This window comes from Salvelinus fontinalis, chromosome 4 (genome assembly GCF_029448725.1).
Source record: "Salvelinus fontinalis isolate EN_2023a chromosome 4, ASM2944872v1, whole genome shotgun sequence".
Lineage (NCBI taxonomy): Eukaryota > Metazoa > Chordata > Actinopteri > Salmoniformes > Salmonidae > Salvelinus > Salvelinus fontinalis.
The window spans coordinates 22,848,578-22,872,529 of record NC_074668.1 but is presented as its reverse complement, the minus strand read 5'-3'; the positions used below and the strand labels follow the sequence as shown (position 1 = coordinate 22,872,529).

The 23,952-nt window shown below is 47.0% G+C and overlaps 1 protein-coding gene across 1 annotated transcript in view; it reads right to left on the bottom strand.

The window, feature by feature from the left end:
- The window catches only part of LOC129853378 (eIF-2-alpha kinase activator GCN1-like), a 38,229-nt gene that overhangs the window by 12,899 nt on the left and 1,378 nt on the right, over window positions 1-23,952 (bottom strand). Inside the window, exons 5-39 of the mRNA XM_055919350.1 lie at window positions 23,705-23,813; window positions 23,384-23,482; window positions 23,107-23,241; window positions 22,949-23,017; window positions 22,671-22,779; window positions 22,492-22,566; window positions 22,272-22,400; window positions 22,115-22,165; window positions 21,909-22,007; window positions 21,658-21,831; window positions 21,363-21,515; window positions 21,146-21,238; window positions 20,975-21,050; window positions 20,701-20,860; window positions 20,306-20,495; window positions 19,413-19,537; window positions 19,047-19,225; window positions 18,790-18,883; window positions 13,495-13,608; window positions 13,181-13,379; window positions 7,410-7,562; window positions 7,095-7,276; window positions 6,612-6,692; window positions 6,351-6,494; window positions 6,151-6,275; window positions 4,257-4,446; window positions 3,057-3,127; window positions 2,735-2,900; window positions 2,412-2,606; window positions 2,034-2,280; window positions 1,811-1,932; window positions 1,526-1,640; window positions 1,156-1,335; window positions 227-447; window positions 33-101 (exon numbers count right to left, since the gene is read on the bottom strand). Of these exons, the coding sequence (XP_055775325.1) occupies window positions 33-101; window positions 227-447; window positions 1,156-1,335; window positions 1,526-1,640; window positions 1,811-1,932; window positions 2,034-2,280; window positions 2,412-2,606; window positions 2,735-2,900; window positions 3,057-3,127; window positions 4,257-4,446; window positions 6,151-6,275; window positions 6,351-6,494; window positions 6,612-6,692; window positions 7,095-7,276; window positions 7,410-7,562; window positions 13,181-13,379; window positions 13,495-13,608; window positions 18,790-18,883; window positions 19,047-19,225; window positions 19,413-19,537; window positions 20,306-20,495; window positions 20,701-20,860; window positions 20,975-21,050; window positions 21,146-21,238; window positions 21,363-21,515; window positions 21,658-21,831; window positions 21,909-22,007; window positions 22,115-22,165; window positions 22,272-22,400; window positions 22,492-22,566; window positions 22,671-22,779; window positions 22,949-23,017; window positions 23,107-23,241; window positions 23,384-23,482; window positions 23,705-23,813 (4,693 nt within the window). The remainder of the gene's footprint in view (window positions 1-32; window positions 102-226; window positions 448-1,155; window positions 1,336-1,525; window positions 1,641-1,810; window positions 1,933-2,033; window positions 2,281-2,411; window positions 2,607-2,734; window positions 2,901-3,056; window positions 3,128-4,256; window positions 4,447-6,150; window positions 6,276-6,350; window positions 6,495-6,611; window positions 6,693-7,094; window positions 7,277-7,409; window positions 7,563-13,180; window positions 13,380-13,494; window positions 13,609-18,789; window positions 18,884-19,046; window positions 19,226-19,412; window positions 19,538-20,305; window positions 20,496-20,700; window positions 20,861-20,974; window positions 21,051-21,145; window positions 21,239-21,362; window positions 21,516-21,657; window positions 21,832-21,908; window positions 22,008-22,114; window positions 22,166-22,271; window positions 22,401-22,491; window positions 22,567-22,670; window positions 22,780-22,948; window positions 23,018-23,106; window positions 23,242-23,383; window positions 23,483-23,704; window positions 23,814-23,952) is intronic.

The following is a 23,952-nucleotide window of genomic DNA, read 5'->3' as shown; positions in this document are numbered from 1 at the left end:
TTGTTGTTGAGCTGTTAGGCAGAGGTACATACCTCAGGCACAGGGTCCAGCAGAGAGGCTTTGAGTCCAGGAATGACACTGGGCAGGTATGGAGACAGGTCCTGCAACACAAAGAGACAAACACATTGTGTCAACCATTAGAGACACATACATTATAAACAGTAGAGCATTTTGAGAAGATTAATTGTAGTACAATGCAACTCAATATCCCAGGGCTGCTACGTACCTTCTGGTCTGTGAGGGAGTACATGTTGCCGATGATCTGAGCAGCCATCTTGCGAGTGTCGGTGGAGCGGTCCTGGAAGGCCCTCTGGACGATGGGCATGATGAGGGCCAGGGAGGGGGCGTCGATGAAGTGGACAAACTTGGTGTCCAGCAGCGTCTGCAGGCAGTTCTGGGTCTTACGGGAGGGGTCAGTGAGGGCATCCAGCAGGATGGGGGTTATGGCTGAGAGGGGGACAGAAACACTGTTAGTAACTACCCTAAAATACCAATCGGTATCTGTATTACCCCTACAGATGCATTGGTGGGAAAAGTACCAAATTGTCATTCCTGAGTAAAAGTAAAGATACTGTAATAGAAAATTACTCAAGTGAGTCACCCAGTAAAATACTACTTGAGTAAAAGTCAAAGTATTTGGTTTTAAATATACGTTAGTGTCAAAAGTAAATGTAATTGCTGCAATATAGTATCAAAATGTATAAATCATTTCAAATTCCTTATATTAAGCAACCAGACCGCACCATTTTATTGTTTTTAATGTACTGATAGCCATGGGCACACTCCAACACTCACACATAATTTACAAATGAAGCGTTTGTGTTTATTGAGTCTGCCAGATCAGAGGCAGTAGGGATGTTCTCTTGATAAGTGTGTGAATTTGACAATTTTCCTGTCCTGCTAAGCATTCAAAATGTAACGAGTACTTTTGGGTGTGGGGGAAAATATATGGAGTAAAAAGTACATTATTTTCTTTAGGAATGTAGAGAAGTAAAAGTTGTCAAAAATATACATAGTAGAGTACAGATATCCCAAAAAAGTTGTACTTTAAAGTATTTTCACTTAATATCTTCCACACAACTGTACATTCTGCTTTAACTGATTTTCCCCCACATTTCTATAGCTAAATCTCAGAGTTGAGCATAGCCCTCCTACCCAGGATCTCAGGGTTGCGGATGACAGAGCCGATCTGTCGTAAGGCCTGCTGGCCGGCATTCTGCACTTTGACATGGGAGTCAGTCAGCACCTCGGTCAGCTTGGGCACAATGCTGGGCAGGCAGGAGGACAGCTGCTTAGGAGCACAGTATGCCATGGCACCCAGGAGCTCCACAGAACCTGGAGGAGGAAAGGAGAGTAGATAGAGGAGAGTAAAAGGATTCAGAAGAGAGAAAGATGAGATGAATGGGGAGCAGAGTAGGGGCCAAGGAAGGGAGGACAAGGATGTGGTTACCATCAGGTGATTGCTTAATGGTTCATGGCACAGCTCTCTAAAAAAAGGCCCATGATGCAGTGGGCGGAACCTCACCTGCTTTGGTCCTCCAGGACTCCTCCTCCAGAGCCACCAGCAGGGAGGGCAGTACCAGCTTCACCCCGTGGGCACTCAGGTTCCTCATCACCGCCTTAGCACAGTCATCTGCCGCCTGGGAAAGGGCAAGGACGTTAGGTAGAGAGTAATGCACAACAAAACGTGTAAGTGAATGTGAGAATGATTAGGTGGAAAAATAGTGTTGAATGAGAAGTGTGAGAGAAAACAGGAGAGAGAGAGAATGTAGGTGGGATTGAAATGAGAAGCTGGTAATGTTAGCTGTACCTCTCGGACGTACTGGTTCCCATCCCCGAAGCAGAGCAGGAGGTGGGGCAGTACGTGGACCACATAGGGCTCAAACAACTTCCCCAACATGTTGCATAGCATCTCAAAGGCAAACAGGGCACCTGGAGAAGACAGAGAGAGAGAAGTGTTAAAAATCTCAGGCACAGATAGCGGGAGAACAAACTTAACCATAGAGACCAGCAACTGGCGAGGAGTCACTGACCCTCTCTGCGTCTGAAGTTCTTCTTGTCCTGGATGGCATCGGTCAGGGTACTCATGATGTCCTGCTGTTTGAGGGCCAGGATTCCCAGGCCTTTAACCAGGCCTGCCAGGCCGTAGGCCGCGCCCTTCCTCTCAGCGTACTTGTCACTTTCCAGCAGCAGCTGCAGCAGCTTCCGCACCATCCCCCCAGCATCCTCCCTGATGGCAGGGACCAGAGGGGGCAGGCAGCTAGCCACAGACTCCTGGACCTGAGGGAGGAAAGAGACAAACAAGGAAACGATTACAATAAGCAGGCATTTGATTGTAAAGATCAATGCATATAGGTTCTAGAAATCAAGATGAAACCTATAGCAAATAATATGAGGGATTGTTCTAGTACCTGCTGTGAGGGTGTGGAGAGTGCTGTAATGAGCTTGGCCACAATGGGTTTGACCTTGGGGTCACTCTTTTCCAGATGTTTGGCCAGAGAGCCCATTAGGATGACCACACTCTGGCGGACTGAGTCGTAGCTGGCGTCCTGGGGGGCATCCTTCAGAAACTCCTCGAACACGGGGAGCAGGGAGCTCACATTGTCCTGGAACACAACACAACACACTGCTCAGAAAGAAAAGGAATATACTGTATTGAGTTGGTAGGAGTCCATTGAGAGAGGAGCAGTTGCATTGGGTGTGGTTGTCTAGAGTATATAAAGAGTGTTGGTACCTTTCCGTGTGTGTTGAGGGCGGAGAGGGCAGCGTCCAGCATGCAGCGCCGCACCTCAGGGTGACGGTCATTCAGAGCGTCAGGAACAAAGAACAGGAAGAGAGGAGTGACCTGGGGCTCTTCCAGATACTGACACAGCTTGTTCAGAGCCAGAGCGATGCCACACCTGCAGACACCAACATACCCTTAGACACCATGCACAAGGTGGTCCCACTTAAACACAGCAAATTAGAATCTGGAAAGCTATCATCATCATCACCCAGTGCTATAGACTGGAATAAGAGTTGTATCGACATTGTTGAGTGGCAGAGCGTTCGCTTACCTGGCTTCCCACTGGTCGGGTGGTTGTTCAGAGATGACTCGTCCTAAAGCATCCAGGACAGGAGGAGGTCTCTGTAACAAGACAACAGTTTCACATTAACCATGGTTCTACACTACATGACCAAAAGTATGTGGACACCTACTCATCGAACATCTCATTCCAAAATCCCCCCTTTGCTGCTATAAAAGCCTCCACTCTTATGAGAAGCCTTTCCACTAGATGTTGGAACATTCAGCGTTCCAATTCAACCCAAAGGTGTTCGATGGGGTTGAGGTCAGGGCTCTGTGCAGGCCAGTCAAGTTCTTCCACACCGATCTCGAAAAACCATTTCTGTATGTACCTCACTTTGTGCACAGGGGCATTGTCATATTGAAACAGGAAAGGGCCTTCCCCAAATTTTTGCCACAAAGTTGGAAGTACAGAATCATCTAAAATGTCATTGTATGCTGTAGCGTTAAGATTTCCCTTCACTGGAACTAAGGAGCCCAAACCATGACAAACAGTCCCAGACCCTTATTCCTCCTCCACCAAACTTTAGTTGGCACTATGCATTGGGGCAGGTAGCGTTCTCCTGTCATCCGCCAAACCCAGATTCGTCCGTCGGACTGCCAGATGTTGATGCGTGATTCATCACTCCAGAAAACGTTTTCCATTGCTCCAGAGTCCAATGGCGGCGAGCTTTACACCACTATAGCCGACGCTTGGCATTGCGTATGATGAACTTAGGCTTGTGTGCGTGGCTGGAAATCCATTTCATGAAGCTCCCGACGAACAGTTATTGTTTTGAATTTGCTTCCAGCAGTACTGTTCTATGAGCATGTGTGGCCTACCACTTCGCGGCTGAGCCGTTTCCACTTCACCATAACAGCACTTACAGTTGACCGGGGAAACTCTAGCAGGGCAGACATTTTTAGAACTGACTTGCTGAGAAGGTGGCATCCTATGACGGTGCCATGTTGAAAGTCACAGCTCTTCATTAAGGCCATTCTACTGCCAATGTTTGTCTATGGAGATTGCATGGCTCTGTGCTCAACTTTATACCCGTCAACAATGGGTGTAGCTGAAATAGCAGAATCCACAAATTTGAAAGGGTGTCCACATACTTTTATAGTGTATCTTACAACAACACACCACTCCTGATACCCGACTACTGGCTATTCCTGAGCTGTGATAGGATGGCCATGGGTGATGGAGACTCACGTAGAGTTTCTGGTGGTAGAGCTCATTGAGCTGGCCCAGGACAGCGGGGGACTGGTCGCGGTACTCGCTGATGGCACTGGACAGAGCCTCGGCCCCGGCAGTACGCACAGCCTCCTCATGGTGGGTCACATCTCCGATGAGCAGAGAGCACAGCTCAGGGACCAGCTCCAGACACAGAGCCTGCCACAGCCTGGGGGAGAGAAGGGGAGCAGAGAGGTATGGGCAGTTACAGCAGCTACGCTACATGATGGGAGACGCGCTACTTCTCGAAAGCAAAGTCATTTGAAGACGGGAGCTACACTGCTCAAAAAAATAAAGGGAACACTTAAACAACACAATGTAACTCCAAGTCAATCACACTTCTGTGAAATCAAACTGTCCACTTAGGAAGCAACACTGATTGACAATAAATTTCACATGCTGTTGTGCAAATGAAATAGACAAAAGGTGGAAATTATAGGCAATTAGCAAGACACCCCCAATAAAGGAGTGATTCTGCAGGTGGTGACCACAGACCACTTCTCAGTTCCTATGCTTCCTGGCTGATGTTTTGGTCACTTTTGAATGCTGGCGGTGCTCTCACTCTAGTGGTAGCATGAGACGGAGTCTACAACCCACACAAGTGGCTCAGGTAGTGCAGCTCATCCAGGATGGCACATCAATGCGAGCTGTGGCAAGGAGGTTTGCTGTGTGTGTCAGCGTAGTGTCCAGAGCATGGAGGCGCTACCAGGAGACAGGCCAGTACATCAGGAGACGTGGAGGAGCAACCCAGCAGCAGGACCGATACCTCCGCCTTTGTGCAAGGAGGAGCACTGCCAGAGCCCTGCAAAATGACCTCCAGCAGGCCACAAATGTGCATGTGTCAGCATATGGTCTCACAAGGGCTCTGAGGATCTCATCTCGGTACCTAATGGCAGTCAGGCTACCTCTGGCGAGCACATGGAGGGCTGTGCGGCCCCACAAAGAAATGCCACCCCACACCATGACTGACCAACCGCCAAACCGGTCATGCTGGAGGATGTTGCAGGCAGCAGAATGTTCTCCACGGCATCTCCAGACTCTGTCACATCTGTCACGTGCTCAGTGTGAACCTGCTTTCATCTGTGAAGAGCACAGGGCGACAGTGGCGAATTTGCCAATCTTGGTGTTCTCTGGCAAATGCCAAACGTCCTGCACGGTGTTGGGCTGTAAGCACAACCCCCACCTGTGGACGTCGGGCCCTCATACCACCCTCATGGAGTCTGTTTCTGACCGTTTGAGCAGACACATGCACATTTGTGGCCTGCTGGAGGTCATTTTGCAGGGCTCTGGCAGTGCTCCTCCTTGCACAAAGGCGGAGGTATCGGTCCTGCTGGTGGGTTGTTGCCCTCCTACGGCCTCCTCCACGTCTCCCGATGTACTGGCCTGTCTCCTGGTAGCGCCTCCATGCTCTGGACACGACGCTAACAGACACAGCAAACCTTCTTGCCACAGCTCGCATTGATGTGCCATCCTGGATGAGCTGCACTACCTGAGCCACTTGTGTGGGTTGTAGACTCCGTCTTATGCTACCACTAGAGTGAGAGCACCGCCAGCATTCAAAAGTGACCAAAACATCAGCCAGGAAGCATAGGAACTGAGAAGTGGTCTGTGGTCACCACCTGCAGAATCACTCCTTTATTGGGGGTGTCTTGCTAATTGCCTATAATTTCCACCTTTTGTCTATTCCATTTGCACAACAGCATGTGAAATTTATTGTCAATCAGTGTTGCTTCCTAAGTGGACAGTTTGATTTCACAGAAGTGTGATTGACTTGGAGGTACATTGTGTTGTTTAAGTGTTCCCTTTATTTTTTTGAGCAGTGTATATTCAACTAGCTAAGTATTACACAGAGGAGACAACGTTAGATACTCACTTCTCAGCCAGGGTCCTGCCCTCCTCCTCCACATCAAATCTGGACACCCACAGTCTGCGGAGAACACGCAGACCATTGGCATCTGTACTTTCTGTAGGCAGAGCCATCTCCATCTCCAACAGGCCCTGGACAGAAAGAGAGGTGAGACATTAACACACATTCAAAGACCCACACCCAGTACACACACACTATTTCCTCACCCTGAGGGCAGCATCTCTGACAGAGAAGCAGGGGGAGAGCAAAGCCTCCAGCAGGACATCTATCTCATTCTGTTCAGCCAGAGCACAGCCCTTCTCTCCTCCTCCACTGGCACACACTGCTGTCAGACACTGGGACGCCAGCACCTGAAACACACACAATTACAGATCTACACTCAGACACACTGTATAAACGTATGTGAGAGCTCTACTGGTTAGTATTTGTCTGTAAATGTGGTAGAAGCATGGTGTTGGAGTGTGTACCTGCAGTCTGGGTGCTGCAGTGGAGATGACTCTGGCCAGGAGAAGCAGCATACTGAAACGAGGTAGCAGCTCAGGACCATTCTGAGAGACAAAACAGAGAGACAGTCATACAAACATAAGCCCTTTGTCCATGATGGCCAGCCATTAATAGAGTGGAGAGTGCAGGAAGAGAAAAGTATTATACATTGGTAGGAGTATTATACGTTGGTAGGAGTATTATACGTTGGTGGGAGTATTATACATTGGTAGGAGTATTATACGTTGGTGGGAGTATTATACGCTGGTAGGAGTATTATACGTTGGTAGGAGTATTATACGTTGGTAGGAGTATTATACGTTGGTAGGTGTATTATACGTTGGTAGGAGTATTATACGTTGGTAGGAGTATTATACGTTGGTAGGAGTATTATACGTTGGTAGGAGTATGCCTCAGACAAAGGGATGTGACAACACACTGAGACGATAAACTTGATCAACTCTTACCTCATCGATGAGTATGTCTGTGGTGTCGACCTCGGCGCGAAGTTGAGCGTGCACATTGATGACCTGCAGGGCACGGACCTGCATGCTCTCGGTCTCCTCAGTGCTGCCTGAGGAGTCCCTGAGCACGATGTTTAGCAGGGGGAAACAGAAGGAGAAGGCTGGGGCAGACAGTGGAGCCATGTCTGAAACAACAGGATGAGAGCATTAGGCCACCAGCAGGTATAATCTCAATGATGTTGATGTCGTTGATGTGTGTCTGTATTGTGTCCGTGTTTCTTCACCAGTCTTGCCCTCTCTGTGTGTGTGTGCGCTCACCACCAGCCTTGCCCTCTCTGTGTGGGACAGTGTGCATGTGCAGCAGCCCGACAGTACGCTGAGTGGCTGTTTCTAGATCCTCCTGTCCCCAGGCCTCGTCCAGATCACACTCAGGTTTCATCAGGCGCAGTGTCACCCGGCCCACTAGCACAGCTGTGGAGAAGACCATGAGTAGAACATGCAGGAGGTAAGAGGAAGTTTCATCACAGGAAGTAGAACGTTTTTCCCTCCACTTTATCTTTGTTCACTCCCATTTAAAGATCAGGGACAACTGGATAGGTACAAGCAATAACTCCATATAGTTTTCATATCGGCTAGGTGGAGTTTCCATGTTATTTTCTCCTGTCCAGTCCTGTTAGATCTGTGAAGGTGTGTGAACACCATATGAAGGACATATGAGGGAAGTGAGAGGAAAGCTCTACCGAGTGTATTAGTTGTGGAAGGTCCGCCAGAGGGCAGGCTGAGCTCACGGATGGTAGCCCAACAAGGCATGGGAGACAGGTGAACCAGAGGCAATTAAGCACAGCTGACACTACTAATGAGATATTCTCCTTCCCCTATAAGAGAGAGTATGGAACCAGCAAGAGGGGAAACTATCTCTGGAAGATGGCCACCGAGACAGAGGAGCTATCTAGGAAGAACCATTAAGACGGTGACAATGTCGTGACTTTTTGTTGTAATTTAAAGACAATCATATTGTGTTCCTGTTTTGCTCTGGAGAAGAAGATATATGTTTTGTTCCTTTGGAGAGTTTCATTGATTCTGTTGGAGTGTTTGTGTTGTCCAAATGCCCTCAATATAGAACTTTGTTCAATCAAGAAAACCTACTCCTGACTCGTTTGTTCCACCTTCCCGCTTTAGAGTGACGCCCAATTACTTGGTCCGCTCACATTGGTGGAGAATGTGGGCATTAGGTGGACGAGTGACACAAGGATAAGTGAGTAAATCAAGATTCTTCCAGTAGACCAGGAGGAACCTTTCAAGAACGATGGATAACGCCCTACTACAACAATTGATCGCGGCACAGCATACAACCATAGAACTCCTGCAACAACAGCTGAGCCGGCGAGAAGAACCTAGAGTTAAGCCAAGAGCGGCTGCTCACGCCATCTTACCTCGTCTCTCCAAGGAGGATGATATTGAGGCCTTCCTCATGACCTTCGAAAGGACGGCCACCTTGGAAGAGTGGCCGCCCACAGAATGGGCGAGCGCATTAGCCCCTCTTTTGACCGGGGTGGCTCAGGAAGCCTATTTTGACCTGGATGCCCGCGAAGCTGCAGACTATGGGCGACTAAAAACCGAGATCCTATCCCGGTACCAGCTGACTGCCAGAGATAGGGCCGTAAAGTTCCATCAATGGACCTACACAGCTGACAAACCCGTCCGTTCCCAGATTTTTGCATTAATACGACTGACGAAACAGTGGCTAGAACCTGAAAAGGGAGTAGGACAGGTGATAGAGACTCTTGTAGTGGACAAGATATTGAGGGAATTACCCAGTGACTTAAAAAGGGTTGTGGGGCAAGCCAACCCGTTGTCAGCCGACGACATAGCACAGGCGGTGGAAACATATCGGTCTACAGGGGAGTTGTTAAAAAGTGACAAGGAGGAACGGAAGGATTCTTCCGATCCCGTACCCCGACTCACGCCGGCGCGTCCGCCACCGAAACGTCCAAACCCCCTCCGGAGGTGGGAGAAATCATCCCCCACACAGCAGGGTCGGTGTTATAAATGTCAGTCTCCCAACCATTATGCCCCACAATGTCCTAGCAAGGACGAGCCCATGGTCACAGAGTCATCACTGCCCACCCCCACACCTGTCGGTTTGAGGGGGCAGGATCAACACTGTTGGTTAGCAGAAATAGCTCCAGCCCCAGAGATTCCAGTTCAAGTCGAAGGACAAGATGTGGTAGCCATCCTCGACTCGGGAAGTATGGTTACGTTAGTAGAGGAGCGGCTGGTGACCTCCGCAACACTGCTACCAGACAAAGTTGCCGTATCCTGTATCCATGGAGACACCCACTATTACCCCACTGTGAATCTGCCGATTCTCACTCCAAAAGGAAGGTGTACAGTCAGGGCAGGGAAAGTGCCCCAGCTGAAGGTACCATTATTGATCGGGAGAGACTGTCCCTTATATAAGGAGCTTCGGCAGATGACGTTATGCGTGGAAAGAAGGGGGACAGGAAAGAAGAGAAAATCCAAGCCCGAGGTAGTAGGCCTACAAGGAGACGTAGCTACGTCCTCGTCCTCTGCAGCAGAGGAAGAAATAGCAACCCAACGTTTACGACAGATATTCCAGGAAACCACCGATGAAGACACTTGTGAAGGGTTATACACTACACAGGAAGGAAGGAGCAACCAGACGCTAAGGGATATATTTGAAGCTCCATCCGAGGAGGGAACCTGGAAGGGGTTCTCATCGGTCACCCCTGAGGGGGATGGGGAACATCCTCCACATCCCTCTACCGAGGTTGATCTGCCCCAGGAATTAAAGGGACAGTTTGGCACCTCGCAGCATAGAGACCCAGACCTAAGGGAGGCCATGAGGAAGGTGAAGGTGATCGACGGGAGGAACGTCGACGGATCAGGTGAGCCCCCTCTTCCTTACTATGCAATCAGGCGGGGTCTCTTGTACTGGGTCGTACGACGAAGGGGGGAAAACCTGGAATTACTAATGGTGCCTAGACCATACAGGGATACAGTTCTACAGTTAGCCCATTCCCACGTCCTAGGAGGACACCTGGCACGAGACAAGACTATTGACAGAATCATGCAGAGATTCTATTGGCCCCGGGTCACCCGGGATGTGGCCAGGTATTGTAGGACGTGTGATCAATGTCAACGTACAGCTCCACGGCCACACCTGCGTAACCCTTTGATTCCTCTCCCCATCATAGAGACTCCCTTTGAACGCATAGCTATGGACCTCGTAGGACCCCTCCCAAAATCCACCAGAGGACACGAGTACATCCTAGTGGTCATAGATTACGCTACCAAGTTCCCGGAGGCCATACCCCTGCGTAATATGTCGTCAAAGGGAATTGCCAAGGAATTATTCATGATGTTCTCTCGGGTGGGCCTCCCCAAGACGATCTTAACTGATCAGGGAACCCCATTCATGTCGCGGTTGATGAAGGACCTGTGTCGGTTGTATCAGGTTCAACAGATACGTACAAGCATATTCCACCCTCAAACAGACGGGTTGTGTGAACGCTTGAACAAAACGATTAAAAGCATGTTGAGAAGAGTGGTGTCCCGAGACGGGAAAAACTGGGACATGCTTCTCCCACACTTAATGTTTGCCCTGCGAGAAGTACCCCAAGCATCCACTGGATTCTCTCCGTTTGAATTGCTCTATGGCAGACCCTGTCGAGGGATCCTCGACTTAGCTAAGGAGACCTGGGAGACCCAACCATGCCCCTTTCGATCCACAATAGAACATATTACCCTGATGAGAGACCGCCTGTCAGCAGTGTGGCCCATAGTCAAGGAGCATATGGAGAAGGCACAAAGGACCCAAGGCCGGGCCTATGATAAGTCCGCGACCCCCCGTGAGTTCACCGTGGGAGAGAAAGTGATGGTGCTCGTGCCCACGGCCGAACATCGCTTGCTGGCACAGTGGAGGGGACCCTACGAGGTAATGAAAAGGGTCTCACCGGTCAATTACCTCATCAAGCAACCTGATAGAAGGAAGAAGGTCCAACTCTATCACATAAACCTGTTAAAGCCGTACCATGGAAGAGAGGAGGAGGTGGCTTTGATGGCCCTGGAGGGAAAAGGAAAAGAGGAGGCTCTACCACCGGTGCGCCGTGGTCAAACTCTCCTGCCGGAGCAGTCAAGACAGCTAGACAAGCTGATTATGAACTTCGGTCGAATATTCTCTCCATTCCCAGGACAAACAGATGTCCTGTTCCACCATATCCACACTGAACCCGGCCAGAAGGTGCATATCCGCCCTTACAGGATTCCTGAGGCTCGCCGAGTCATCGCTAAGAACGAGGTAAGGGAGATGTTGAGGATGGGTGTGATCGAGCCATCGACGGGTGAGTGGTCCAGTCCCATAGTCCTGGTCCCCAAATCCGATGGTAGTATGAGACTCTGCAACGATTTTAGGGCCGTGAATGCCATCTCTACATTCGATGCGTATCCCATGCCCCGCGTGGATGAACTCTTGGAGCGCTTAGGAAAGGCCAAGTTCATCACCACCCTGGATTTGACGAAGGGATATTGGCAAGTGCCGGTGGCTCCGGAGGATCGCCCAAAGACTGCCTTCGCCACACCAGAGGGGCTTTTCCAGTATGTGAGGATGCCCTTCGGACTGCATGGTGCCGCTGCAACTTTCCAACGCCTCATGGATGCCATTCTACGGCCCCATCAAGAGTATGCAGCGGCGTACATAGACGATGTGGTTATCCACAGCGAGGACTGGGATAGTCATCTCCTGCGATTACGGGCGGTGCTCGTGAGTTTGGAAGCCACAGGGTTGACGGCCAATCCAAATAAATGCTGCCTGGGTCTGTCCGAAGCGGAATACCTGGGGTACACCGTGGGGAATGGGAAAATACGCCCACAGGCAGAGAAGACCAGGGCAATTCGAGACTGGCCGCGACCCCGGACCAAGCGGGACGTTCGGGCCTTCTTAGGGATAACGGGATATTATCGCCGTTTTATCCCGGGATATGCAACCATTGCCAATCCCCTCACAAACCTCATCAAGAAAAACTTGCCAAACCAGGTAGAGTGGAACGACGAGACGGAAGAGGCCTTTCAATCGCTAAAAGATGGCCTGTGTTCTGATCCCGTCCTACAGGCTCCGGACTTCTCACAAGAGTTCATTGTGCAGGTCGACGCCTCGGATACAGGGCTCGGGGCCGTACTAGCTCAGGGTAAAGGCGAAGCAGAGAAGCCGATTCTCTTCATAAGTAGGAAGCTCAGCGATCGGGAACAGAGGTATGCTACCGTAGAGAAAGAGGCCTTAGCCATTAAGTGGGCTCTCGATTATCTCCGGTACTACCTACTGGGTCGGAGGTTTGCTTTAGTTACGGACCATGCGCCCCTCACGTGGATGGCTGGTAAGAGGAACAATAACAACAGAATAGCCAGATGGTTTTTGTCTTTACAACCATTCTCTTTCCATGTCATCCACAGGGCCGGATCGAGGAACGGGAATGCAGACGCGCTGTCCCGACGCGACCAAGACGGTGCGTCTGGCGCCCGACCCTCCGGTTCGGTCCTGAGGGGGAAGGTATGTGGAAGGACCGCCAGAGGGCAGGCTGAGCTCACGGATGGTAGCCCAACAAGGCATGGGAGACAGGTGAACCAGAGGCAATTAAGCACAGCTGACACTACTAATGAGATATTCTCCTTCCCCTATAAGAGAGAGTATGGAACCAGCAAGAGGGGAAACTATCTCTGGAAGATGGCCACCGAGACAGAGGAGCTATCTAGGAAGAACCATTAAGACAGTGACAATGTCGTGACTTTTTGTTGTAATTTAAAGACAATCATATTGTGTTCCTGTTTTGCTCTGGAGAAGAAGATATATGTTTTGTTCCTTTGGAGAGTTTCATTGATTCTGTTGGAGTGTTTGTGTTGTCCAAATGCCCTCAATATAGAACTTTGTTCAATCAAGAAAACCTACTCCTGACTCGTTTGTTCCACCTTCCCGCTTTAGAGTGACGCCCAATTACTTGGTCCGCTCACATAGTTTATGCTTTGGATAAAAGTGTCTACAAAATGGAATATATTACACCATATATTATATGTACCCAGGTAGTGCAGCTCCATGGGCATGAGGCATGCTCCTATGTCGAGGAAGGCCTGCTGCAGGCGTGGGGCGGCCAGGGGTGAATGGAGGAGAGGCAGTAGGACCTGGAGGACCCCTGGGAGCTGCCAGGAGATCTGGGGAGGCTTCTGGATCAACGTTGCCTCCAGCAGACCCACCGCACACTGCAGCTCCATGTCCAACTGACAACCACACAACAGTCGATCGATCAAACAACAGGAACATTATGTCAATGTCTAGAGTTTAACGTTTGAGAAACTGGATAAGTGTGAAAAATGTTAAAGTGTCTGGCCGTACCCCTTGTAGTCTCTTGCGAATGGAGGACTCTTTCTCCAGCTGGGCTTGCATCATCTCCTTCTGTTTGCTGGTCAGCTGCAACTCGTCTTTGATGCCTTTCTTCTTCTTGATCTCCTAAAACAGACATAGAAATCACAGTGTTCATTTCATGATAACTCTACTTTCTTCAATTAATGATGGTTCAATCGTAATTCAACTTAGACCTATTATAATTAACAAAAAATACAAAACATGTAAAGTGTTGGTCCCATGTTTCATGAGCTGTAATAAATAATCCCTGACATTTCCCATAGGCACAAAAAGCTGATTTCTCTTGAATTGTGTGCACAAATTTGTTTACACAAATTTGTTTACATCCCTGTTAGTGAGCATTTCTATCCTTGCCAAGATAATCCATCCACTTGACAGGTGTAGCATACCAAGCAGTTGATTAAACAGCATGATCATTACACAGGTGCACCTTGTGCTGGGGACAATATCTCAGCCCCTCTAAGATGTGCAGTTGTGTCACAAAACACAATACCACAGAAGTCTCAAGTTGAGGGATTGTGCAATTGACATGCTGTCCGCAGGTATGTCCACCAGTGCTGTTGCCAGAGAATTAGCAGTACATCCAACTGGCCTCACAACCGCAGACCATGTCTAACCACACCAACCCAGGACCTCAACATCCGGCATCTTCTCCTGCGGGATCATCAGACCAGCCACCCAGACAGCTGATGAAACTGTGGCTTTGCACAACCCAAGAATTTCTGCACAAACTGTCAGAAACCATTTCTGGGAAGCTCATCTGCATGCTTGTTGTCCTCACCAGTTCTGCGTTTTAACTGATTTCAGTGAGGAAATTCTCACCTTCGATGACCGCTGGTACGCTGGAGAAGTGTGCTCTTCATGGATGAATCCCGGTTTCAACTGTACCGGGCCAATGGCAGACAGCGTATATTGCATCAGGTGGGCGAGCTGTTTGCCAATGTCAACGTTGTGAACAGAGTGCACCCGTTCTTGGCGGTGGGGTTTTGGTATGAGCAGGGATAAGCTACGGACAATGAACACAACTGCATACTCACCAGACATGTCACTCATTAAGCATGTTTGGGATGCACTGTATCACCGTGTACAGCAATGTGTGCTAGTTCCCGCCAATATCCAACAACTTTACACAACCACTGAAGAGGAGTGGCACAACATTCAGCAGGACACAATCAACAGCCTGATCAACTCTATGCGAAGGAGATGTGTCACGCTGCAAGATGCAAATGGTGGTCACACAAGATACTGGCTGGTTTTCTGATCCACGCCCCAACCATTTTCTTTTTTTAAATATCTATGACCAACAGATGCATATCTGTATTCCCAGTCATGACAAATCCATAGATAACCACCTAATGAATTTATTTCAATTGACTGATTTCTTTATATAAACTGTAACTCAGTCAAAATTGTTGCATGTTGCATTTATATTTTTGTTCAGTTTACATTCTCTGATAACAGAGGATCATCAAACAGTACCAATATGCTCCTGCATCTATTAGCCTATACACAGTGCCTTCAAAAAGTATTCATACCCCTTGACTTATTTCACTTTGTTGTGTTACAGCCGGAATTCAAAATGGACAAAAAAAGAATAATAATCTCAACCACCTACACATAATACCTCAATGACAAAGCGAAACATGTTTTTAGATATTTTTTGCAAATGTATTGAAAATTAAAGTATTCACAGCCCTGACTCAATACTTCACCTTTGGCAGAGATTACAGCTGTGAGTGTGTCTAGGTAAGTCTCTCAGAGCTTAACACAAGTGGATTGTGCAACATTTGCCCATTTTTCTTTTCAAAATGTTTCATGCTCTGTCAAATTGATTGTTGGTCATTGCTAGACTACCATGTTCAGGTCTTGTCATAGATTTTCCAAGTAGCGTTAAGTCAAACATTCATTGTCTTCTCGGTAAGCAACTCCAGTGTAGATTTGGCCTTGTGTTTTAGGTTATTGTCTAGTTTAAAGGTGAATTCATCTCCCAGTGTCTGGTGGAACAGAACCAGACTGAACCGGGTTTCCTCTAGGATTTTGCCTGTACTGAGCTCCATCCCATTTATTTTTTATCCTGAAAAACTCCTCAAACTTTAACAATTACAAGCATATCCATAACATGATGCAGCCACCACTATGCTTGAAAATATGGAGAGTGGTACTCAATGTGTAGAATTGGATTTGCCCCAAACATCACACTTTGTACTCAGGACAAAAAGTGAATTGCTTTGCCACATTTTTTTCAGTTTTACATTAGTGCCTTATTGCAAACAGGATGCATGTTTTGCAGTGGTGTAAAGTCCTTAAGTAGAAATACTTTAAAGTACTACTTAAGTCATTTTTGGGGGTATCTGTATTTTATTTTATTTATATTTGACAACTTTCACTTGACTACATTCCTACAGAAAATAACGTTATTTTTACTCCATACATTTTCCCTGACACCCAAAAGTACATTACATTTTGAATGCCTAGCAGGACAGGAACATTGTCAAATTCATGCTCTTATTGAGAGAACATCCCTGGTCATCCCTATTGCCTCTGATCTGGCAGACTTAATTTAACCCTTATTTAACCAGGTAAGTTGACTGAGAACACGTTCTCATTTACAGCAACGACCTGGGGAATAGTTACAGGCGAGTGAATGAGCCAATTGGAAGCTGGGGATGATTAGGTGACCGTGATGGTGAGGGCCAGATTGTGAATTTAGCCAGGACACCGGTGTTAACACCCCTACTCTTACGATAAGTGCCATGGGATCTTTTAGTGACCACAGAGTCAGGACACCCATTTAACGTCCCCCTACACAGGGCAATGTCCCCAATCACTGCCCTGGGGCACGGGGGGGTTACATCCAAAGGAAAGTGCACCCCCTACTGGCCCTCCAACACCACTTCCCGAAGCATCTGGTCTCCCATCCAGGGACCAACCCTGCTTAACATCAGAAGCAAGCCAGCAGTCAGATGCAGGGTGGTATGCTGCTTTGTTTGTAAATGATGTGTTGGAGTGTGCCCCTGGCTATCCGTAAATAAACAAAAAACAAGAAAATGGTGCCATCTGTTTTGCTTAATATAGACCATTTGAAATTATTCACACTTTTAATACTTAAGTATATTTTTACAATTACATTTACTTTTGATACTTAAGTATATTTAAAACTTTTACTCAAGTAGTATTTTATTGGGTGACGTTCTCTTCAGTCATTTTCTATTAAGGCATCTTTAACTGAAGTATGACAAAAAATATATATTTTAAACCACTGTTTTGGAATATTTTTATTCTGTACAGGATTCACTTTTCCTGTCTCAATCAGGTTAGTATTGTGGAGTAACTACAATGTTGTTGATCCATCTTCAGTCCTATCACAGCCATTAAACTCTAACCCAGTGGTCGTCAACCGGTCAATCTTCAAGGCATTCCTAGTCGATCATCAAATATTTCTGTAGAAAGCCAACGAGCGAGGCGTGCGCTCCTTTGTTAAAATCGTGTTGAGCTGTTGCCGGTAGGTGCACTTGGTTCTAAAGTCCTGCACACCCGGTGGACCGGCAAATCTGTGACTAAATCTAGAGCACCTACTGTGCTGCCCAATTGGATAGCTCAAATCACTGTGGCTACAGAGCTTCCATGACCATGGCCATAGCCAAGTTTAATAGGTTACTAGCCTAAGTAAGATTTAATAACTTTTAAAACCATGACCACAGAGAGACTGTCAACGGATACAGCAAAGAGCTGCTATTTTTATGAGTGAGCTGTTACTATTAACACTATTGCAAAACGCACTTCTCCGTATTTCCGCTTGGGCTGCAGCTGCAATGAATGAGTAGCCAAGTATCGATAGCCCTGCGTTTTATTATTAATAGCAGCTCGTTGTGTCGATATTAATATTAAGGAATATTTAACTTTCTCTGATCATAGGAACAACATGAATTTGTGCATGAGGCAGATGCGATGCGACACGAGTTTCGCCATCAGGTAGAAGACGGTGTCCCCTCTCTCTGATCAGTCTCACTGGAGGAAAGGAAGTAGAGAGCAGGGTATCTTTCCAGAGCTCCGACTTTTCAATCTGGAGATCACTGACGTCGTGATTTGACCTCGTTGACCATCAGATGCAGGTACCATCAGTCCAGTAAAATAAAAAAGCTAATGATTTCAATTCATGCTCCACAGTGCCTCACAAGTGCTAAACCAACAGATCTATTTTGCTATCAAAGCTCAAGTTTTGAAAATAATATGGGCTGATTAACAATATTATTGATCATTACATAGGTGGCAATCATATAGCCAATATGCTGTGAATGTATTAGGCCTAGTGCCCAGACCTCACTACTACAAAACAGTTTGTGTGAGGTTAATGTAAAATAAAAAATCTGAGCAGTAGATCTCAGCTTGCTTTTTGACTGCGAAAGTGATCTCGACTCAGAAATGGCTGGTCACCACTGCTCTAAGCGTTTTAAATGTACCATTGGCCTCGTGGTGAAATCCCTGAGCGGTTTCATTCCTCTCTGGCTACGGAGTTAGGAAGTACGCCGGTATCTTTCTTGACTTTTGTGCTGTTGACTGCGCCCAATAATGTGTGTACCATGTTTTGTGCTGCTACCATGTTGTTGTTATGTTGCTACCATGCTGTGTTGTCATGTGTTGCTGCCTTACGTCTCTATGTAATGTTGTGTTGTCTCTCTTGGTGTGATGTGTGTTTTGTCCTATATTTATATTGTATTCATTATTATTTTTTAATCCCAGGCCCCAGTCCCTGCAGGAGGCCTTTTGCCTTTTTGGTAGGCCGTCATTGTAAATAAGAATTTGTTCTTAACTGACTTGCCTAGTTAAATAAAAGTTACATGTAAAAAATTGTAGTGACTGGGTATATTGATACACCATCCACAGTGTAATTAACTTAACCATGCTCAAAGGGATATTCAATGTTTGCTTTTTTATTGAAACCCATCTACCAATATGTTCCCTTCTTTGCGAAGCACTGGAAAACCTCCCTGGCCTTTGTGGTTGAATCTGTGTTTGAAATTCACTGATAGACTGAGGGACATAATTCCACTTTGACATTATGGAGTATTGTGTGTAGGCCAGTGAAACAAAATATCTAAATTCAATCCATTTTAAATTCAGGCTGTAAGAACAAAATGTGGAAAAAGTCATGGGTGTGAATATTTTCTGAAAGCACTGTACAGTAATAAGGTAATAGGTAGGAGTGCAACAGTTAACAAGCCTCTCTCCATCTAGTTTATCAATCATAGCCCCCCATAGTCTCACCTCTTGCAGCTCTAGCTCTATGATCTGTTCCTTATACGAGTAGGCCTTGTTCTCCCTCTTCATGTTGCCCTTCTTAGTGCTCTCCTGCTGGGCACTGCACAGGACACGGGAGGAAGAGAATGAAATGTTGAAACAAGCCTTTGTTGCGTTTAACTAAGAAATCAACATAGCCAAGGTCTTTGAAACAATGATAAGCATTCTTGCTGACTACAATGTGAAACCCACAGAACAGCTCTTACACTGTATTAGTGTCCTACCTCTGGATGATGCTCTTGTCATACAGCTCTCCCTCAGGGGTGAGCATGATGGCGTACTCCTCCCTGGTGACCTGTCGCAACGCAGGATTGGACAGCCACTGTGTCACACGCTCCATCACCCGTGGCAGCAGCTTGATGGGAGAGAGACCGGACAGGGCACCGACCGCATTCCTTATAGCCTGGTGAAACAAGAGGATGACCATCAGTCAGCCAATAAGAGTACATGACAAGTTGGACCATAGGCTTGTCTCATCCAATCACAGAGAGCAAATGTAGGCCTCAACCATCCCTTGGCTGTGAGTGTAAGTATGTATGTGTATGTGTACATCTGATTTAAGGATGTCAATATGTAAAATATGTTCCGACCTGATTGTCAGTGTTGGCCTGCAACAGCCGTGGCAGAATGTCATCCAGGTTCTTGTCTATGAACTCGTCGGCCTTGATGTTCATGCTGGACAGCAGGTGCGGCCAGAAACCGGGTCGAGCTTCAACTGCATCATCGGAGAGGAGGGGGGAAAGATGTCAGTACTAGTAGTGGATTTATACTAGGGATGGGCATTTGAAATAATATCATAATTGTTCAGAAATACAAATAATCGAAATTGAAAAAAAGAAAAGCTCGTTGCTATTGAATCTTGACCAATCAGAACAACGCAAATGGCAGAGGTAAACAGGAGACATGCTGCTTTCTCCAGTAGTTTGGCTAACAGCAACAACGGAAGAGAAGATTTGCGCCATGATAGAATTGATTGTTACAAAAAGATACTGCATATAATTTTAAAACACTGCAAGTGATAATACAAAACTAAAACATGAAATGATAAGAGTGTTTTGCATTGATCTGTGTCAGGTGTTGTGGAAACGTTAGGTGAGCGCATTTGACTGCTATTTGAAGTGGGGAAAATAGCATACCGATGTCAGGGCAGCCTGGAGGGTTAAATGTGCAGCAGTAGCTCAACGCACAGTTATAAAAACTACATTCTAAAGTTAGTTTGTTTATTAAATTAATAACTTCAAATGTCATGGTTTATCCATGTAAAATAATTTAAACCAAGCTTTTAATCGATAAAATAGGCCTAAAAATAAATAAATATAAAACATTGTTTTATAATAAAAAATTTAAAAATCTCACTAAATTAACTCACGTAATCGAATACTAACATCCGTTCAGATATTTGAAGAACCTTGCCCATCCCTAGTTCATACAAACTGCAGTGTGAAAGATGCTGTGGAGCGCAGTAACAAGTCAACGAACAGACCTATGGAGGGATGGTGGGTGACGACCAGGATCTCCATGGCAATCTTGTCTGACTCGGCTGTGTCGTTCCACTGGCCAGCCACAGAGCACACCACACACAGCGCCTCCAGCAGGACACGGGGGGGACTGTAGGCCTTGCCCACCTCAGACAACTCCCCAGACTCTGTCTGCAGCACCTCCTGAGGCAACACCTGGGGAAAGACAAAGATACATTATATAGTCAATGACAAAAGGATTAATGTAGAGATTCATATTACACTACAAATACAATTCAAATATTTGTACTTAACATCCCAATTTAAAATCAGTCATTACTAGTTTATAGTACCACTGAGGTGAGACCTGCAACTACAAATCTATAAAAATTCTTAGTGCCTCACAGTCAACTATTCGTACCTTGTGTTTGTTGATGACCACTCTTAGTTCTCCCAGAAGGCCGTGGGCCAGCCCGGAGCCGCCCAGGGAGGAGAGCAGCTTCTTAACGGTCTGCTGTGCCCGCTTCCGCACACGCCAACTACGAGACAGCAGCACCGCCACAGTGGCACGGTGGTACATCCTGACAGGTGAGAGCAGAAAGAGTCAACACTTACAGAGTACTAAATGTGGAAATGTGTTACGCAAAATGCTGATACAAATTCAGAGCGACTGAGACAGTAAAACAATCACTCACGGTGATTTGCCGTTGGTGAGTCGGTGGGAGTGGTCCAAGAAAATTCTCTCACACAGCTGTATCACTGTGCACAACGCTGAGGTGAAAGAGATTTAATACTCAATATCGTCCCATATCTCGACACTTGTGCGATTACTGACAGCCTGCATTAGTCTGTTTATTATGCCTCACCTTCCTCACTGGCCTGGGAGAGGAACTTCTCTGTGGTGAATAAAGGTTTCTTCTCATCCAGGATCAGGGTCCAGAAGACAGCCAACTTGGCCTCTGCAACAAAGACAAAACACACCATTCTATGTCAGTCTCTAAACTGATGAACAAGGGCACTGTCCCCTACTGGGAACCTCAACCTTCAATAATTATGGGGTGTCATGATCCTAAATTCTCTCACCTGTCTGGGTCTCCAGCAGAGACAGTCGACTCAGGAGAACAGCAGCAGCCACGCCCTCTGAGAGCAGAGCATGCTGGGAGTTCTGGGCCGCAGCCTTCTCCACTGTCTGGAGAAGGAGAGGTACGAGGTCAGATACCTGTCCCAGAGTGTCACCTGGAGAGGAGAGAGAGGGCAGGGCTGTGATTCTGTGCCTCCTGCATTCCATAGAACTGGATCAATACACGCAGACAAGTTATTTAATTTCAAAGACAAGCTCACAGACACACAGGTAACAGTTGCCCAGTGACTAACTAACCTTTGAATGCCGCCAGCATGGCCTGCAGGTATGCATGGCGGACAGGAGAGGTGGAGGTCTTGAGGGTGAAGGCCTTCTTGAACCAGTCCAGCAGAGCCTTGGGGACCTCCACCGTCAGCCGCCCACTCCACTGAGACAGCACAGCCACTGCGTGCACCAAGGTCCCCTCATGGACTGACAGAAACAACATGAGCACCTCTCTCCCTATGGATGAAGGGAATGAGGAGGAAGGAATGAGAGATAGTTCTTACCTTCTTGTTGCAGATAAGGGATGAACAGCACAGCGACTGCAGAGCTGAGAGTTTGGCTAGAGGTGCCCGACACAGCATGATGGCTGCAGCTGCCGATACCTGGACAGAACAAGTCAAAACCAGGGTTAAAAGACAACATCCATCGGTCTGCAAGACTACATACTAAGTGGGGGTTATGAAGGACAGAAGACTAGTGACCACGCTACCTGACAGCACACTCATCTTCTGGCCGAATGCTGTGAGCTTCCCCTCTGACCCTGAAAATACACAGTTCTGTTAGTGCAAAAACATACTTTACACTTGGGTGTTGTGCCATGTGTGCTCAAATGTTTCTTAGGTCATAGTAAAGTGAGTTGTCCTTGCCTCCCAGGATGCTGAAGAGGTGTGTTATGACATCCTGTACAGCGCTAGGGTCACTACACTGCTTGGCCAGGTTCTGCATGGCCTGCACTGCCTGCTCCATCAGCTGGGGATTATTGGCCTTCAGCTGACCTGAAAACACACATTACAGCCTGGTTACACACACAGAGAGAGAGAAACATCCTCAAAAAGCTACATTTCTACATATAAAGGCCTGACTTACTTGCAATGCCTTTTCCAATATCCATGGCATACTGACTGAGGTCAAGAGTCACTGAAGCCAGTAGACAGGAGACGGCTGAAGGAGAGAGGAAATTATATCTTGAAAGGACAAAACTACAATACATAGTAGGTAATATACACAAAATTGTGTTTGATTGTGATATTAGCTACTGTACTCACTCTGCATGGCGTTCTCTGGGCTGCGGAGCATGGCCTTCTGCAGGGCAGGCAGCAGCAGCTCCTTGAACTCAGAGTGGGAGACATGGCGCAGCAAGGAACCACTCTTGTCCTGCAGGGGAACACAAAACACATTACAGAGAAGAAGTTTTAGCACCAACACCCAAAATATATTTTGCAATACACATCAATTGTGGCTATGGGAGGTCTTTAGGTTGTGAACTCCAATCTTTGGGTCTCACTGACAAAAGCAGTTTCAGGGCCAGTCCAGCGCCACTCACCAATAGGTGTTGGTGTGGTCTAATCTTGCTCATGAGGACTGCCTTCATATACAGGTCCAATATGGCACTCTAAAAACAAAAGAGGCTTGGTTACAGATATAATATTTTTTTATTATATAGGAATATCTTTCATCTAATGGCATTCAAATAACAGACACCTTGTGTTTCTCTACAGTGGCCATGTCTTTGTGAGTTGTGCAGAAGTCCAGACACACCCCCAGCAGAGCCATTGAGCTGGGGTTCTGCTCCAGACTCAACAGGGTGCTTATATACTGATCCGCCAGGCCAGGGTTCTGGAGAAAAACAGCAGAGACAAGCATTTTAAATCATAGCAAATCCAATATATTGATTTTACACTGGACCATGATGACAGTGTCCAAATATTCCTTATTACTGTCTGGCGTTCCTTGAATACCAACCCCACACCTCCCTTACCTTTTTCCATAGGTGGCTCAGGTTCTTCAGGGTTGACTTCAGTGCTGTTGCTTGAGCCCCTCCCACCACCTCAGCCAGCAGTAAACTCTGTACCTCCACCTGTCAGAGGAAAGATAGTGAAGCATGAATGGGTGGATGCAGATAGAGTAGTAGGGCTTAACAAGTCCCTTAACAACCAAAACCAAACATCCCATCACCTGTGTGGAACTAGACGTCATCTAAATTCATGCCGAAATCGTTTCACAGTATATGTAAATAGTGATTGCTGGGAGGTGAAAGTCATGGCTTCTATAAGCAGTGTCCGATTCCTTGTTCACTTACCAGTTTCTTCCAGATGGGGCCCACTCTTTTCTCTGGAGCCAAGAACACAGAGCGAACCAACAGGCAGGTCCAGGCCAGCCCGGTGAAGGCAGCCGAGCCTGTGCTCTTACTGACAACACCACAACAAGATGGACAGGGAACACAAGGTATTCAGTATGTGGTGAAATTAGTACAATATTTCACAGAACTCACTGTGAAATGTATACAAAGCATTTAGTCTTAGCCCTATTCCTATCCCCAAGTCCTAC